The sequence below is a fragment of the Nestor notabilis genome, unplaced genomic scaffold, assembly GCF_000696875.1.
Source record: "Nestor notabilis isolate BGI_N333 unplaced genomic scaffold, ASM69687v1 scaffold26636, whole genome shotgun sequence".
NCBI lineage: Eukaryota > Metazoa > Chordata > Aves > Psittaciformes > Psittacidae > Nestor > Nestor notabilis.
The window spans coordinates 1,942-2,254 of NW_009931875.1; the positions used below are offsets into that span (position 1 = coordinate 1,942).

General features: G+C 62.6%; 1 protein-coding gene across 1 annotated transcript in view; it reads right to left on the reverse strand.

Moving 5' to 3' along the window:
- The window catches only part of MVD (mevalonate (diphospho) decarboxylase), a gene marked incomplete at both ends in the record, with an annotated part of 1,665 nt that extends 1,479 nt beyond the window's left edge, over positions 1-186 (reverse strand). The window contains one exon of the mRNA XM_010016117.1: positions 112-186. Coding sequence (XP_010014419.1) covers positions 112-186 — 75 coding nt within the window. The remainder of the gene's footprint in view (positions 1-111) is intronic.
- Positions 187-313: the final 127 nt, after the last annotated feature.

Consider the following 313-nt stretch of genomic DNA (forward strand, 5'->3'; position numbering starts at 1 on the left):
CCCACCATGCTCCCTCAGTGCTCTCCAGCATGGAGACATGCCCCGCTAAGGGAAACAGGACCCCAAACCCTGCCTGCAGGCAGCTGCCCTGGGCAGGATTGAGCTCCCTACCTTCAGCAAGGGGCTGGTGTCCACGCTGGTCTGCATCCCTGCTGTGCTGCCAACCTGTTTCTTCTCACCACTGACCTGAGGGAGACACAGATGATGGGACATGACACCCCACCAAGCGCCCAGCCCCCGCAAGGGGCATCCCCTGATCCCCATAGTCAGCACCCGCATAGGGTTGGGGTGCTCCATCCCCATCGCTGGGAGG